This window comes from Castor canadensis, chromosome 7 (genome assembly GCF_047511655.1).
Source record: "Castor canadensis chromosome 7, mCasCan1.hap1v2, whole genome shotgun sequence".
Taxonomy (NCBI): domain Eukaryota; kingdom Metazoa; phylum Chordata; class Mammalia; order Rodentia; family Castoridae; genus Castor; species Castor canadensis.
In genome coordinates, this window is record NC_133392.1 from 129,094,069 (window position 1) to 129,109,530 (window position 15,462).

At 41.4% G+C, this 15,462-nt stretch overlaps 1 protein-coding gene across 15 annotated transcripts in view; it reads left to right on the forward strand.

Moving 5' to 3' along the window:
- The window catches only part of Eri3 (ERI1 exoribonuclease family member 3), a 128,220-nt gene that overhangs the window by 10,037 nt on the left and 102,721 nt on the right, over window positions 1–15,462 (forward strand). For 13 of the 15 annotated variants that reach the window (XR_012449933.1, XR_002213798.2, XM_074080324.1 and 10 more), the window contains one exon: window positions 5,868–6,145. The exons of the other annotated variants lie outside the window; for them this stretch is intronic. Coding sequence is in view for 11 of the 13 variants with exons in the window: in XM_074080318.1 (XP_073936419.1) it covers window positions 5,868–6,145 (278 nt within the window). In the remaining 2 variants the exon portion in view is untranslated. The remainder of the gene's footprint in view (window positions 1–5,867; window positions 6,146–15,462) is intronic. 15 annotated transcript variants of the gene reach the window in all.

Here is a 15,462-nt window from a genome sequence, read left to right on the forward strand (position 1 = left end):
CTTTGACAGTCTGTGATTTTTCACAGAAAGTGCTCTGGCACTAAGGATGTCTTCATTAGATCAAAGATTATGACTTTTAAAGGTATGCAGTTTATTTGTGTTTTTTTCCCAGACTATTTTAGCTGCCTGATATAAAGCCTGAGACCTTGTGAGTTCTAGGCAGGTAGTACCGTGTTCTTTGTTGTTGCTTCTGGGATAGGGACTTGCCCCAGAACTGGGAACTGAGGAAGTTGAAGTTCTGTGGCCCAGTTTCTTCCAGTCAGCTGGACTCAGAACCTGCCTCCAATAACTTAGAGTTTCTCTGGAATGTACCTCTGCCTCCCAGTCCTGTCTTTTAATGGCATGAATTGAATCCAGGCATGGTATTGAATCCACTGGTATATGTTCCCAGTGACTTCAAGTCTGTATAGCTGGGGAGGTGAAGTGGGAGTAGACTGCATGTTTTCTGATGATCTCCTCTTGTGCCATCATTGAAGCTCCTCAGTCTGTGTATGTGGATGTTGAAGGATGACCCCCTCCCTCTGCTTTCCTTCCCTCTCCAGTAATAGAAGCTATAAAATGTCTGTTTACCCAAGACACCAGAATGATTCCTCTGTGGTTCCACTAATCTGGTGATTTGGTGCTTCTTTGGTCTCTCAGGTAAATATAGATTGAGTCTTTTTATAAAGGCATATTATTTCCCTCATTAAATGTGTGTCTTGGCACATGTGTTATTTACCTGATAGACAGTAATGGCTGCAGAGGAGCCATTGGTGTCTATTGTGTAAATAATCTGCACAGAGACCATCCTCCAGGGGCTGTGGCTCAGGCCTGTTTCTCCAAATCAGGCAGACCCTGGGGTAGTCGCTATTTACCCCTCCCTGCCCCACTGAGGGACTGATCCCTTTATTTTGAGGTGAGAATCATTGGTGTTCCCTCTTGCCATAGGCTGCTTACTGCTTTTAATTTGCTAGGAGAAGGAAAAAGATGTCTGAGAATAAATGGATATAAATCTTGGCTCTGATAAAAGATAGTTTGCAGAAATACAGAGAATCATAAACTTTTTTTTTTAAATTTTGCCCCTCAACCAGATTCTCCAAGTCCTAGTTGATGTTGCAAGCTATGGACTTATATTCTGCAAACCTGTAAATAAAGTATGAAGGTATCAGTAGGAAAGAAATCTCTAAACTGCTAGGGAGTACAAGAGCAGGTGGGATGTTACTGCAGGGAGTATAGGAGTGTTTCCTGGGAAGACAGTATGGGCACCGGAGTTCTAGTGAGGGGGGCATTGCATGGGAGCTTTTCTGATAGAGACTCAGTTGGATAGAAAAGACTATTTGGGCTGAGGGATGCTTTGAGGACTGGCTTTTTCTAGCCTTGCTGCTTAAGGAGAGCATGCATCCTACCTTCTGTGGGCATATTATGGGGAGATGTCTTCATGTACTGTCTATTCTGGTTTTTTCTTTCTTTTTTTTTGTGTTGTACTGGGGTTTGAACTCAGAGCCTTGCACTTGCTAGGGAGGTGCTCTACCACTTGAGACACACCCCTAGCCCTTTTTGCTTGAGCTATTTTTGGAATAAGGTCTCACTGTTTATGCCCAGGCCATCTCAGACTGCAATCCTCCTATTTATACTTACTGTGTACCTGGGATGACAACTGTGTGCCACCACTCCCAGGTATTATTGATTAAGATGGGGTCTCGAACTTTTTGCCTGGATTGGTCTCAAACTGCAATCCTCCTGATCTCCATTTCCTAAGGAGCTAGGATTTCAAGCATGAGCCACCATGCCAAGGTTGTTTTTTGTTTTTAAAACTACTTTGCACATGGATTTTATTATTTATTTATTACAAATTATCTTAGCCAAAAGCGATTTTTTTAACCTTACATATTTTATTTATTTTACTGTCTTGAGTATTGAACTCAGGGCCTTATGCATGCTAGGCAAGTGCTCTACCACTGAGATATACTCCCAGCCCTACACATGGACTTTAAAAAATAATTTAAAAAAATTTGAAACAGCCCAAATTTATGTAAAAGTTAGAACTGCAATATAAAGAATTTTTTCCTGAACCATTTGAAGATTAAGTTCCTGAACTAATGCCCCATCACCCTGAATACTTTTAGTGTATTTCCTACAAGCAAGGACATTTTCTTACCTAACCACAATACAACCATCAAAATCAGGAAATTAGCATTGATATGTTACCTCCATCTAATCCACAAATCCCATTTAAGTTTTGCCAGTTGTCCCAGGAATGTTCTTTGTAGCAAAATGATATGGTTCAGAATTGTGGGTTGCATTTAATTACCAGGTCTCTTTAGTCTCCTTTAGACTTTCCTCAGAAAACTTTCCTTGACATTCATGACTTTGATACTTTTGAAGATTACAAGCTGGTAACTGTGTCTCTCAATTAGAATTTTTTTATTATTTTCTTATGAATTAGATTCAGGTTATGCCTCTTCAGCAGGAAATGATGCTTTGTTCTTTTCATTGCAAACTTTCAAATGGCACATGATTTTGATTTATCCCATTATCAGTGATGTTTATTTTTGATCAGTTGATTAAGGTGATGTCTGCCAGGTTTCTCCATTATAAATTACTTTACATTGTAATTAGTAAGAATTTTGTGGCAAGGTACTTTGAAGATATGTAACTATTTTTCAATAAACTTTAGTTGTATGTATTTATTCATATCTGTGGATTCATGGTTTCCTACTTTATTCAGTGCATCATAATTCATTACTATCATTATTTGCTGGCCAGTGGAGTCCCTTTAAGATGACTTTTGTGGTCTTTTGATATGTTCCCTTCATTCTTTGAGCATTTCCCTTTGTGGAATAACAAGATATTTTAGGCTCATCTTATACTTTTTCTTCCACAGCCCTGGAATCAGCCATTTCTCCAAGAGGCTTGGGTTCTTTAGTAAAGAATGCTATTTAGAAGGCAATTGAGGGCTCGGTGTGCCCATTAATATTCAGCATTGTTGCTCTCTGGCCCTTTCTCAGACAGACCTAGAAAATATATGTGTGTATGTGTGTATATGTCTGTGAGGGGGTGTATATACATATATAATCATATTTACATCTATGTTGATATATCAATATCTATATCAGAAACCATGAGTTCACATTCTTCCTGCCAATTCCAGCCCAACACCATGGATTTTTCTCTCCTTCCATATTTTAATTTCTTTAATAGAAACCTGGTTCCCATTATCCTTAATATATGTGTTTCTTTGCTCAATCCCTCTTTATGTACCTAGACTCCTACTGCGGGCCACTTTATTCCTCTAAGTGCTTCTTTTATCTTGCGCATGACTTCCCACATTTTAATGCCCCCAACAAGAATGTCCTTTGCATGTGCCCTTGGTTCTGACATGCTACTGCACACCTTCCTGCCTCTGCATGGATGCCATCTTCACCCTTCCTGAGCTCTGACACTCCCTCCACATCCCTTCTCTTCCCCTTACTCCCACTGGTATAGATATTTACCTTCTGCATTTAATGGTTTTAGGATTGAATTTTTCAGGAAGAACTACCTTCAGTTTCTTGACTTAAGATGAATTTGGTTACTAGAAGTAAGGGAAATGTGGAACCCAGTGACTGCTGACATATAGAGGACTGGCTTCTTCATATGTATTCTTGACTTCTTACAGGAGACCCTTTTGATGTGGGTGAAATCAGGTGAGAAAACAAGGTCTGTAGGCAAGAGAACTTCTACCCATCAACATATTGTCTATCAGAGGAGATAGGGTATATATAGTGTGCCCTGTGAGTTCTAGAGCATTCTAGGCATGCACGAGAGATTGATGTAACTCCCTAAGACTGCCTTATGCATTTGTTTGATTTATAGGCCCAGAGGGAGGATCCAAGGTTGGCCATGGGGGCAAAACCAATTGGATAGTAGTAGTAATAATAGTAAGCTAACATTTATTGAGCACTTACGTGCCAGACACTGCTTAGTGCTTGACATGTATTATCTCATTTCATTTTCACTTAAGGAGTAGGTACTGTTATTGTCATTTATAGGTGAGGAATTGGAGAATAGAGCTCATCCAAGGTGGCATGACTAATGAGTGGTAAAAGTTCAGGACTCAAACTTGGAAGTCCTGGTTAATCACAGTGCCTAATAGCTTGTAGTATTTGGCAGAGTCTAGTTGACTATATACTATAGACACTGGATAGCATTAAGGGTTTTAAAAGTGCATGGTGTGACTTTGAGGGGTTAGATAAGAGTTATAAAGCCCTGAAGGACTTTGGGTCCATACTAGAATGGATAATGGAATAGACTGGTGTCTCCCATCTCAATAAGGTTTCCCAGTATTTTTCAGGAATGGGTGATATAATGGATTATTTTAGATTCTGGCTTTTTGGATATTGACCCTTTTCCCTTTTCAAACAAGGTAGCCTTTGTCTACCTGGACTGAGGGAGTTTGGGCTGCATTTTTGGGGAGGCTGTAAAGTAGTGGTGGAAACAAGAGCTGTGCTTATGCAGGATCCATGAAGAACTTAAAAGTCCTTCTTAGTCTTCACTCCAACTCCATGACGTTTCACTATACAAATAGGGAAATTGAAGACCTACACTAGCATATATTCTAATAAATATGCAGACAAGTGATTGTAGGTCATTCAAGAAGCCAGGAGAGAGCTGGAAAGAGAAGTGATGCTTGGCGTTGTCCTTTTCTGCTCAGGTCATAGTGACCTCTTTGCCTTTGAGTATGCTTTGCACTTCACAGGATGCTATCTCCACTCCCCTACATGGAACGAACCAGGTGCCTATTTGTAGCCCTTCATAGATAGGCAAGCCTTTGGCTCTGTTTGAATGGGGCTTCTGTATCCAATGGTAAGATTTCTTTGAGGATTAAAGTTGAGGGAAATTTGAGTGATTGGGTATGAAGAGGGAAAGGACACAAAATTTCTGCTTTGTTTCTTTTCTTTCTTTCTTTTTTTTTTTAAAGTTTTGGTTATTTGTGAATAAAACTTAGGCTTTGATTTTATATTTAGTTAGCCCTCTGAGGAGCAGATACTGTGTAAATTTAAAGGGAAAATGTAAGGAAAAGTGATTTGAATTTTTTTTTCTTTTTTGCACACATTGCCTCAGAAAACTTTACTAGACTTTTAGCAATGCTCCCATTACTGCCACATCTGGGTTTTTTCTTTTTCTTCCCTATTTAAAAAGCCCCACAGTCCTTCAGGGCCTCTCGGAGAGAGTGAGACTGAAGGCAGCAAATGAGGAGGCCTGAGGCTGTTGCCAGCTGTGTTCTCAGGCCTTGTTCATTCCCCCAGGGTGCCGCTTACTGGTGTGGGGGTTGGGGAATCACCAGAATGTTGTGAACAAACTCCCCTGGGATTGGCTTTGTTCACTTTCACACTGTGGAGAGTATGTGGAGACACAGACAGGAGAGCTGGGGCAGATGGCATGTAATGGAGCCGAAGAGAGCCTTGGACACTTCCCACTGTTTGTCTGAGTCTACTTAGCGTCCAGGACTGATTGTGCAATGGGGTCACCTCTTATTTCTTTGGGACCCTTAGCTTTAAAGTTAACTGTTGCCACCTGAGAAGTCATTGCAGAAATTTTCTCTGTTCTCTTTTGAACTAGTGCTCCATTTAAAGATGAAGGCCAGTATTGCATATTGTTTTCAGAATGATCTGGGAGACTCAGAGCTGTAATAATGCTGCAGGTGCTGGTGTTAGGGTCTTGAACTTTAGTAATGAATACTGTGCTTTAGACAAGGGGTCCAGAAACACTGGGGAGTGGCTCATGTTGCATGGATATTCCTGAAGACTAGATGGAACAGGGCTACAGTGGGAGGGGAGTAACCCAGGTTCTCTGTTTTTTGTTTTGTTTTGTTTTTTGTTTTTTTCTTTTAACTTTCCTCCCCTAAGTTTTAGATGCTTCTGGATGTTCAATGCTAGCACCTTTACAGACTGGAGCAGCTCGATTTTCTTCGTATTTACTTTCAAGAGCAAGAAAAGTGCTGGGCTCCCACTTATTTTCTCCCTGTGGTGTTCCGGAGTTCTGCTCCATATCCACCAGAAAGCTGGCGGCCCACGGCTTTGGCGCATCCATGGCAGCAATGGTGTCCTTCCCTCCCCAGAGGTATCACTACTTTTTAGTGCTGGACTTTGAGGCCACGTGCGACAAGCCACAGATTCATCCTCAGGTAATGGTTGTATCATTGCTTCAGAAAAGGTGGGGTGGGCAATGAGGGAGGGAGGAGAGTCTTGTTTCTTGGGACCCAGACTAGTTTTCTCATGTCTTCCTGGCTTTTAGCTACTCATCTGGAGTTCCTGCCTAAGAAGTGGGACTTTGTCCAAATATGCTAGGGCAGGATAAACCTGAGAGGTCTCTGGAGGATTGGTCACATTGTTTCTCTCTAGTCTCAGCTTTTTTGGAAATCAAAATATTTCCTTCTCTCCTGTCCTTCCTCTTTTCTTTCTCTTTTTACTCCCTTATTCTGCCACTGCCGTTTGTTCTTTAAAGGAGTATTATGGTAGCAAGCTTCCAAGATGACCCCTAGCTATCCTTAACTCCTTGTATTCCTACCCTTAGAAGTCCTCTCTTAACAGTCCAGAGATAACCATGTTTCACCAATAATGTATAGTGAAAGGAGGCAATGTGTGACTTATGAGGCTAAGTTATAAAAGGCATTGCAGTCCGCTTTGCTCTTTTGGATCATTTGCTCTGGCAGAAGCTAGGCACCATTCTGTGAAGATACTCAAGCAGTCCTGTGGAGAGGCACATGTGTATAGAGCTGAGGCTGTAATCAAGAAGCTATTATTAACTTGCTAGTCATGTGAGTGAGCCATCTTAGAAGTGAATTTGCCAGCTTCAGTCAAACCTTCATATGCCCACAGTACCAGTAGGCATCTAACTTCAACGTCAAGAGAGACCCTCAGCCAACAGAGCCACTCCTAAATTTCTGACACATAGAAACAAATGATTGTTGATGCTTTAAGTCACAAGTTTTGGGATGATTTGTTATGCAGTATTAGATACCTGAACTAAAGTACCATTGTTGATGTGTTAAAAAGGAAAATTTCTTCGCTTGCTTTTTTCCTTAGTCACCAACTATGTATAAAGGCCTTTTACCTTTTAAGGTAAAAGGGAAGCTTGGAATAGCAGCTGAGAGGCACCTGTACTGGGTGATAATGAAGGGCTTGGTGTTTGCTTTGAGGAAATAGTTGGGGCCAATGTGCTACTTTATTGTAGTGTGAGGGCCCCAAGTATGCCTGGATGTAGGACTGTTACTCTTCTCTGCAGAGCTAGGTTATAGAGTGTTTAATTTTGGGATGCATAGACATACTGCTTTGTTGGGAGTAGCTTTCAGTAGTAAGCAGAAGAGGGAGAAGAAGACCTCAACATTGGAGACTTGGGAGACAGGGAGGTAGGGTCCTTTTAGGAATAAACTGGCTTCATCTCTTGTGGTTGTTTTTTTCCAGGAAGAGGGTCTGTCTTATAGAATGGCATTTTATTTTACTTAAAGCTTTTTCTTTTCTCTTCTCTTTACTATTCTCTGTTAAAGTCAGGATTTGCTTCTGGGGCATTGGAATCAGGCCTGCCGAGGCCTTGGAATATCAGAACTGGATAAGGACAGTGCCCTGGGGAAGGAGCTTTGGATAGAAGGGAATACAGCTTGGTACCTACCTAAGCCATGTTTACTTTCTCTGCCATTTGCTCCTGCCTGTGCTGTAGAGCAATCTTCTCTGCATCTGGCGTGGTGGGTGTGCCTGGGTGGTTTAGTTTGTAGAGTTTCCCAAGTTGGAAATTAGGGATTCCATATTATTTCCCTCACAGATTGGGTTTCAGTTCTTGAGTAAGCCCTAGTGGTACATGAGTCTAAAATCCTACACATCTTTGTTGCATATGATTCATCTCTCTTCTGAACCTTCATAACTGCTTGGCACCTCCATTATGGCATTTGTTGCTTTCTGTTTCCTGGAAGATATTTATATATGTGTGTTTCTTTTCAGTTAGATTATAAACTCAGATAATTGTGTAATTCTATTCTCTTGTTCTGCAGAAGGTCCTGCCAGTGTTCTTGAAGGTAGAGCCTGATTCATGTCTCAATTTGGTTTGTCAATTTCACCTTTCATCTATCTTTCAAGGGCATTGTTTTATGTATGTATGTATGTATGTATGTATGTATTGCAATGCTGAACACATGCAGTACAGATTTAAATCACTTGTATCATCAACTTCCCTCCCAGACTTAGGCACCAAGGCTGAGTTAGAGCTTTATGCTATTTACCAGTATCTGAGCTTGATTAAAGATTATCTCCAGAATCAATGAACCCTGATGATGTGATTCCAAGGGCACTTAAGGAATTGGCTGCCCTGGTGCATTATTAGCAAAGCATTAGCTGTTGCTTTAGAGAACTCAAGAAGAAGCATTTGCTGTTTTGCTTATCTTTAAAAGGGAAATACGAATGATCTTGGAAATTATAGACCCATTAGTTTACTGTGATTCCAGAGAAGATACTTGACCTGATCGTCAGATAATCAATCAGCAAACAGCTAGAAGACCATGGAATACTGAGTAATAACTTACATGGGTTTGTGAAGAAGAGAAAATCCTGTCAGATCAATCTAACTTCTTGCTGTGACATAGTGATGGATTTGAGTGGATCTAGGACAAGTGATAAATGTAATGCATCTCAACTTCATTAAGCCTCTACAATGCTGTGATCAACAGTTGGAAAGATGAGTTTAGGGTCACATATCTGTATTGGACTACCCCTTGGACCACTCTCAGGAAAGGGATGGACAGCCTAAGACGTGTTATTAGTGGCAACTTAAAACCTTTCTCTTTAAAAATTTTTGTTTGTTTTTCTTTAAGGTTTGCAAGTAGTGGGATCCTGATTAGGATTCAGAAAAAGCTTGGAGGATGGATTAAAGAAGTTTTCAGTTCCAGACAGGGCAGCATCCTTCAATGAGGTCATCGTAAGTCAGGTTCTCATCAGAGCCTCTGTGCTGTTTAGGTCTCTGGTCAGCAAGGGAAGTGGAAAAGCTCAGGATAAAAGGAACAAATATCATTATAGGCAAAAAACAGGACTTAGTAAGAAAGGAAAATGGAATATAATTTTGACAACTGATTTCTTGTCCTACTAAATAACTTCATCTTATGGGGAGTAATTGTTCCAAGTAGTGTGTCAGTATATTGCTCTTCATTTTAAAAAGGACAAGAAAGAAATGAATATAAATGGAAGCAAGAAAGATTGAGATTTGTGATAAGAAAGAACTTCCAGAAGAGACAGTAAAAGAACTAGAATGTGATGTGTAAGTTATATCAGCTTTCCCTTAGAATGGTGTGATGGTTGTCCACTTAACAGGTAAGATCTGCATTCCTCTTGGGGGTGAGGCTGGGATCTTGAATGAGATCCATTCCAACTCCTGACCAGCTAGTTCTTTTCCTTTCTACCCAAGATCTCTGCATAGTTCATTTCTAAATCTTCTAGAGTATGCCATACTTCTGGGTGTGTAGGGGCCAGAAATAGGTTTTGGGCCAGAGTCTGTCTGGAGGCTGGATGTGAACTTATTTTTCTCATCTGTCTCTGGTTTTCAAAAGTCTCTGAGTCAGCTTATTGGGACTGTCCTAAAGGAATGCCATCATGAAAAACTAACAGGTGTAAGCTCTGTTGTACTTGGGTGAGTAACAATATTGGTTACAAATATGGTAAGCATCTGGCATTTTCCATTCGTCATCATTTTTGCTGTTATTTTTGTACTTTGTTCAGCTAGGTGAACTTGGAGTGGTTGGTTTGTCAGTAATAGGCTTTTGTGTTCTGGTCTCTGTGCTCATTTTATTTGTTTTACATGTTTTGATTCAGATTAACATGATAGGTATTAGTTGAATATAAGATTGTTTTTCATTTGAAAACATTTTTTTTACTTAAATGTTAATTTAGTTGGTTTAAAACATTTTAGAGGCTCTAAATTTCAGGAATGTGATTCCTTTTTTGTTTTGGGAATTGGTTTCTGATATAGAACTAGATTTTTATCTGATTTAAGAGAACTGTGGCTCCTTTGTCTTCACTAGCAGGAGTTCATGTTGCTCATTTTGGTATGCATGTGCATCAAATAATGGTTGTTGTGACCCTGAGGCCCAGAGAGCAGCCTGAAAGCTTTGGTGGGATCTTTAATTGTGCATCTTTAACCTCAGGGCAAGTTTTCTTACCACCTCAGTGTTCAGAAGAGACCAAAGCAAATGTAAGTGAGGAAAATGAGGTATAGGCCACAGCTCATGGGGAGGAGGAAGTAACCTCAGCTGTCTAGATGACCAAGGAGGGAGGGACACCCAACTCTTCCCATCTGGGAAGCTGACATCCTGGCTGCTGCCTTCATCCCTCCCTGAGTCCTCTCTGGCTGTCCATTTGGCTCCTGGGTAGTCTTTTTCACACTGCTTTGTAGAAGCTCTGCCTATTGTTTTGCTTCTCATCTGTATTCAAGTACCTATAACTTTGGAGAAAAATGACCTTTGAGGTTGAGATTTTCTAGTGTTTGGTCTTTGTCCGTAGGGACTTTTTTTCCCTTTTTACAGAAACCTTGAAGAGACTCCATCTGCATTTTGAGTTAGAACTATGACTAAAGGAGTTTGGCTTTTATAGAAGATTGTCCAGATGCTGGGTTATTTTTGGAGGGCAGCGGGGGGAGGGAGGGCTGATGGTGACAGAAGAGAAGGAATAATGTTGAAGGGAAGCACTTGGAGAATTTCAGTATGACCTAGAATTGGCATATCCTTACTAGTTTTTCATGAAAGAGACATTTTGGAGAACGTTACAGAAAATGGTTAAGATCCCTACAAATCAAACTATATCAATGCCCTTTCTCCTCCATTCAAGATGAAAGGCAGGAATCCCCTCTCACCCTCTCCCACACACAAATATTGCTCTTTGCTCCATAATTAGCTTCTTTTCTCTCTCTTCTTGGTTTCTGCAGTCTCCAAGTATACAGAAAGGCAGTACATTAGAGACAGAATCCACCTTTCCCTCCCTTATTAGCTTGTCCTGATTGCACCTCCTCCAAGTGGGAGGGGTTAGGCCAGGGATTTTAGCAGGAGAGCTCAGTTGTTGGATTTTGGTCCGTCTGCCTGTGGCCCCAGTCAGCCTATACTTTTTTCTGTACAAATAGACGAAGGCGCTGACTCTATTCTTCTAAACTGGGAAATGAAATGCAAAACCGACGTTAATGTAACATTATGGTTGAGATTAAATGCACCAAAATCAGGAAATTCAAAGTTATGCTTCCCACAGCAACTATAACTCAGCCTCATCTGGCATGTGTAGTATTTTGTGTTAGTGTGGATGGTGTTATATGTTAAGACATTAAAGTTAACACCATAAGCACAGCACAAAATGCTTGAGGGAGCTGAGTTATGACGACTATGTGAGCCGTAAGTGTTCTTGCACAGGCTCCTGACTCCTGGAATAATTTTTCCCCTCCTTTCTTTTTAGTTATGTCTCTGCTTTAACACCTCTTCTTCCAGGATCACTACAAATGAATCCCACTATTGGTGGCCAGCGATTGCAGTGGGAATGGGGAGGCTCACTAGGCCCTTTTGTCCTTTTCATCACTGCCTTCATGTGGTGCTTCTCCCTCCCCCTCCACAGGCTGCTGTTTCCCTGGTGGTCCCCTATAGGGATGGGCCTCCCTCTGACTCTCTTATGGCTCCTCACTAGTGCTCCCTGAATGGGAACAAGTGTTTGCTGTGTCCAGGTCTTGGCCAGGTTGTAACTCCATGTGAGAACTGAAGGGTCTATCTTTATTTGAAGCAGACATAGCAATGTAGAAGTAAAATATACATCTCAGGAACTGATGCATGGTGGTGCTGCCTTGTATGTTTGGCATAGCAGAGGCACGATGGAATTGGGTTTATTTGCTTTATTCAGACTGCTTTTCTACCTTCCCTAGGGTTTATACCTTTTAGCTGCCATGATGTGTAGTTAGGCTGTAGAGCTTCCTGGGTGTGGAGTCAGAAAATTTCTTTAGGGAGTACTGGGTCACTGGTAACAAAGTCATCACATAATTTAGTATAAATCAGGAAGCATCCCTTTCCCTCCTGCAAGCCTCTTATCCTGGTGGCCTCCCCAGGGTTGATACAGCTGCTAGAATGCAGATTTTGTTAGGCACTGGGCTAAGTTTGGTGGTGGGTAAGAGCTTTAAAGAATAGGACCATTGATAAAGTGTGAATGAAATCAGGGTCTGTAAAATAACAGTGACACTGAGCTGCCTTTAAACTTTTTGTTGGATATGACACAGCCAACTGAGGCAGCAAAGGAATGGGGAGGACCTCATTTTAACCACCTTAGAGACAGAGAAGGCCTTTTTTTGCTCTACTAGTAACTACTGGGATAAAAAGACAAACATTTCCTACCCTGAAGGAGCTCAGAGTCCAGGGATCAGGCAGTACACTAATTATCTTTACACAGGTAAGTATTGGTAAATTGGGGGCACAAAGAATGGGAGTGGTGAGCCCTGTTTACTGTGTGCAGGAGGGGCAAAGAGGCTTTATATTATGAGAAATTCAGGAGACCCAAGAGAGCCTTGTAGGCCTGAGGATTCTCACAACTCTTATAGCAGAAATAAAAGGGGGCCCATAGAACAAAGTAGGACTAATTGGCCTAAGTCTGGAAATACTGACCTTGATTTCAAACTTGTTTGTGGAAATGTTGAAAATGAGGGAGAGGGAGATTGAAGACTTTTAACCTGGCAAATAGTTCACTGTTGAATTAGTTGGATTATCTGTATCGGTTATATGGTATTTCTCATATTCAAGCTACAAGATCTTATTGTGATGCTGTAAGTGAGAGTACAAAGGTTAGAAGAGGCTTAAGAGAATTTGGGCCAATAAGGTGTGGGCACAAAGTGTAAGGGGCAAGGTGGAAGTATGTTAGCTATGGCTCTGAGGCATTGTCAGGGAGTCTAAACTGATACTTTAGCTGTCATTGAAGGTAGCAGCTAGGTGAATGGCTAGGTCTCTAGGGAGAGGCAATGGCTGGAGAATGACAGGACACCTCCTCCCTCCCTCAAAATACTGGAAATTTGGAATTGCATCTGCTAGGACCCACCTTCAATAGACTAGGGAGGTTTAGACCTTTCAAACAGATAAACAGCTGACTTTGAAAGGAATGTAGAAGGAAGAATTAGTGAAGAGGCAAGAGGATCTGGGTAACAAGAGAAGATTAGTGAGAGCAAAGCTGACCAGTGGGTGGGGATGAAGCTTGAGCCCTCCATCTAAGCCCCAGCAACAAATACTCAGCCATAGAAAGCAAGTCAGCAGTGGCAAGGGTGATGTGGGGGAATGATACCAGAGAAATGTTTTAAGATGAGTCCAAAGGCTTTGTTTCTTCCTGCAGCATTCTGTCTTGTTTTTCTTCTCACTTCTACATTTCTTTCGTAGACTGATCTTGGTTGTTTGACATGAGGAAACTGATATTAGGAGATGCTTTTTCCATCTCTATGTCTCGTTAGGTAGAAGGATCCTGCATCATTTTGATAAAGATGCCATTGGGATGATTTTTTTTTTAAATTCTCTTATAGTGGGTGTTCACAATACTTAAAAAGCCTCTACAGTATAACATTTATGTGATGAGTTTTGGGCTCTAGCTGTGAAAATTGAGCCATAGCCTAAAAGCCCAAAATAAGAGTGTTTCCAGATTGACATTAGCCACTGCAGGCTGGCAGTCTGCAGCAGAAGGGTGAACAGGCTGGCATAGGCAGAGAAGGGTTTGTATATTTTGAGTACAACCACAGACAAAGCCCTGTTAGGTGCTGAGAGAATCAGAAAGGAATCTCTGAAGGAAGAGACAAGCATCAGGAAAGCTTTTATTCTGAAGTAGAGGTGCCTTGGAATGGGCTGCTATTTGGGTCCTGTTCCTGCATATAATTGTCCAGTAGGAGATTTTGAAAATCTGTGTGTAGCAGAATAGGTCTGCTATGTGAGTGGCTCCACTTCTCTTCTAGGGCAGTGTTCAGGATCTAGTCCTGGGGAACCATTCTAGCCAGGGGCTGATCTGAAAGCTAAATTTTGGCAGAGATTCTTACTGGAGATGCCAGTGTTGCTGAAGGTAAAGTCCATAGTACAGAGTGCATGGTGAGGTTGAGGCAAAGTTAGTGAGCCAGAGGAAGTTTGAATGTATTATTTGAGGGCAAAAGAAGAAACAGAAATAGGGACCACAGTTCATGGGAACAGAGAAGGGGTTAAAAAAGGCTATGAAGAAACTTGTTAGGATTCATTATTTGAGAGAGATGTTAGTGGGCTGGACTAAGGTTGTGATGGTGGGAATGGAGAGAAGTTAAATGTCATAGCCCTTAGATGTGCTCAGAAAGAAAGAAGTATGAGAACTATGCTTTTTCATAACTTATAACTTCCTTGGATTCTAGTGGACTGCCAGGGAGTCATGGGTGCTAAGAGATTTGGTCAGGTTGTCGTAAATGGGGTGTTGTGAGTTGAAGGTCCTCATCAGGGGGAACATACAAGGACAGTATTACAGGCAGTTTCCTTAGTGGCAAAGTAGAGGCACTGTTTGATCATTGTCCTAGAGGAAGCAGGTAGTGATGGTTAGGTAGCTAAGATGATAAGGTAGATAGAATGATAATTGGCTAGAAAGCTTGGAATTCTATTCTTCAAAAGTGAGATAAAACTGAGAACCCTGATTTGAGTGCGATTGCAGTGTCTGGAAAGGAGTCCAGGGACAATGTCTGCTTGTTCACAGGTACTTATTCCAGCACTAGCAGCATTGAAAAGCTGACTAATCTTGAAAGAGATTGGTATTTAGTTGTGGTAGGGAGAGCTAGGGGCTCATGAATGGGATCACACATGCCATTTTCATAAGGTCTACCTTCACCAGAAAGATGACATGAGTAGAGTACCAATGTCAGGGACAGGCCCAAAAGGAAGTTCATGATGATGGTGTAGAATGATGATGTTGGGAAGGAATGTCTATGTTAGTGCCTCAGGATCTGCAGGAATTTCTTTGATCCTGTTCTAGATTTGTGGCTAGTGTTAGAGAGGCCTTTCTCAAGATTATAGGTGTTAGACAGATGAGCCAAACTTCTGGCTTGTGTCTGTAATGAGAAATCTTTATAGGGGAGACATCCAAGCCTCCTTTATTGTTCTTTTGGACAGAAGTAAAGTTATTCCTCTATAAGGCTCAGAAAATAGTATGAAAATAATACGCTGAACACTCTGGGGTTACCTGATGTCCTGGGTTTTTTTTTTTTTTTTTTTTTTTGGTGGGACTGGAGTTTGCATTTAGGGTGTTGTGCTTGCTAAGCAGGCACTCTACCTCTTGAGCCAAATCCTCTAGCCCATTATTTTCTGGTTATTTTGGAGATAAAGTCTTGTGAACTATTCGCTTTGGTTGGCCTCAAACTGCAGTCCTCCTGATCTCAGCCTCCCAAGTAGCTAGGATTACAGATGTGAGCCATTGGCAACTGGCTTGGTGCCCTGGTTTTGACAGTATTCCTAAGAGAACAGCC